At 37.5% G+C, this 1,729-nt stretch overlaps 1 protein-coding gene across 1 annotated transcript in view; it reads right to left on the bottom strand.

Moving 5' to 3' along the window:
• Positions 1-333: 333 nt before the first annotated feature.
• Positions 334-1,729, bottom strand: part of LOC107090913 (transmembrane protein 189-like) — a 45,759-nt gene continuing 44,363 nt past the window's right edge. The window contains exon 6 of the mRNA XM_015384553.1: positions 334-1,659. Coding sequence (XP_015240039.1) covers positions 1,538-1,659 — 122 coding nt within the window. The 3' untranslated portion in view covers positions 334-1,537. The remainder of the gene's footprint in view (positions 1,660-1,729) is intronic.

Raw genomic sequence — 1,729 nt, 5'->3', positions numbered from 1 at the left:
CATGGCAGTTTGAATGTTGTAATACATAAGGTAAAAGTGAAAAAAAAATTTGTTATTTCACTTTTCCAATTCATGATCCACAAACGACGGGTTCGTCGTTGGATTGCCAAATTGAAGAGGGAGGATTTGCCATCGAACTTCTGGCCAGAGAAAAAACACGTAATATGTAGCCAACATTTGGAAGAAGAATGTTTTCAAGATGACTTGGATAATCGCTCGTTGTGACAAACACCAGATACAACATTGGGACTTGATCAACAACCGATACCAGACTGTGACGTCACAAACCGGTAGGTAGCAGTAGTGTTCTTTGACAAACATGAATGTCTCCGGTAAAACACATTCAAATGAAATTACTCTTAACTAAAAAAACTTATCATTTATTGAACAGTATGTAATAATTTCATATTTAAAGTACTTTTAGAAGTTTGAATTCTGAATATGACCAGACTCTTCCTTTAAGATCATTTACATACGGACTTTATAACCATTCTGGCAAAAATGTATCAATATCCACGACACCTCTTTGTTTTTTTATTAATTTGTTGGAAAATAAATGAATGCCCCATTGTTGATAGCAGTACGTAGCTGACCGTTAACTCCTGTCATGATAAATAAACTCAGCAATATCTTTGGATTCACACTCGGGTGAAAAAAGCTGCAGTTTTACAATAACGATATGTTACTTCTTGAGGAAACCCCCAGGAGTCCCTCCTTATGAGCTGTAAGAAGTGACCAGAAGACTTCATCTTAAGTTTTTAATTTATACTAAAATTAATATTTTCCTTTTGGACTGACCTTCGCAGTGGAATGCAGTTTCCAGCAAAGTATGGTCATCTGAGATCTCATCATATTGATGTTAAGATGAGCCTTATGAGTCTAATTTAATCTGACCAGCATCCACTAGATTAAGAATCATAGCTAAATGTAGTTTAGATTATTTTAAGTGGTGTTGCTTTCACATGTCCATGAATTAAACACAGAAAACAGAAGACCACAGGTCAAATCAGCATGTTAAATTGCTGTAGTTAACACAGACCACAATCTATGAGATGGAAGCCAATTGATCAGTCAGAAAATGATCAGATATCCCCTCCTGTGAAAGTGCAATCATGTTTAGACAATAATTTTAGCAGTTTGGTGGGAAGATATAATCCAAAACTATCCTAATAAACCACAAACCAAATGCAATGAAATGGGACACTATCTGAACCCTCCCATTTATGAGTTGCTGTGAGATGTTGCTGGTCACAAACAGCTCAGTCTTTCGTCTGGAGAGCCCAACCTCCAGAAACCAAAACCATGAATAAACCCCACTTCAGGAGTCAAAGATGCAGAAGATTCAGAAAGATTTTACATCAATATCAACTTTTCTTTTCTTTGCACACAATGTTAGGTGAAACGTTTGTTCTGAAGCAGAAAAAAACAAGAGATCAGAGTGATGTTTGAGTCTGTTTCTACCATCCATCATTTCTTTCTGTGTTATTTGCAGTTACACCCCGTAATCCCTCGTTACTGGTTTCACTGGGTTTATGGATCAGTCCGTTTTCTTGGCCCACGCCATGTCGTCCGATCGTGGTCTCTGCCCAGTCAGGTGTTCGATCAGTTGCTCCATGCATCTCCAAAAGCCCAGCTGGTCCAAAGGATAGTTGCACCAACCTGGATTGAAAAAAACAGTGGAAGCAGAGACAGCAAGGATGAATAAAAAAAGATGAGAAAATAATCATAT

This window comes from Cyprinodon variegatus, unplaced genomic scaffold, assembly GCF_000732505.1.
Source record: "Cyprinodon variegatus isolate N-32 unplaced genomic scaffold, C_variegatus-1.0 Scaffold316, whole genome shotgun sequence".
NCBI lineage: Eukaryota > Metazoa > Chordata > Actinopteri > Cyprinodontiformes > Cyprinodontidae > Cyprinodon > Cyprinodon variegatus.
The sequence above is the reverse complement of the archived record's forward strand: the minus strand, read 5'-3'. Positions and strand labels throughout refer to the sequence as shown.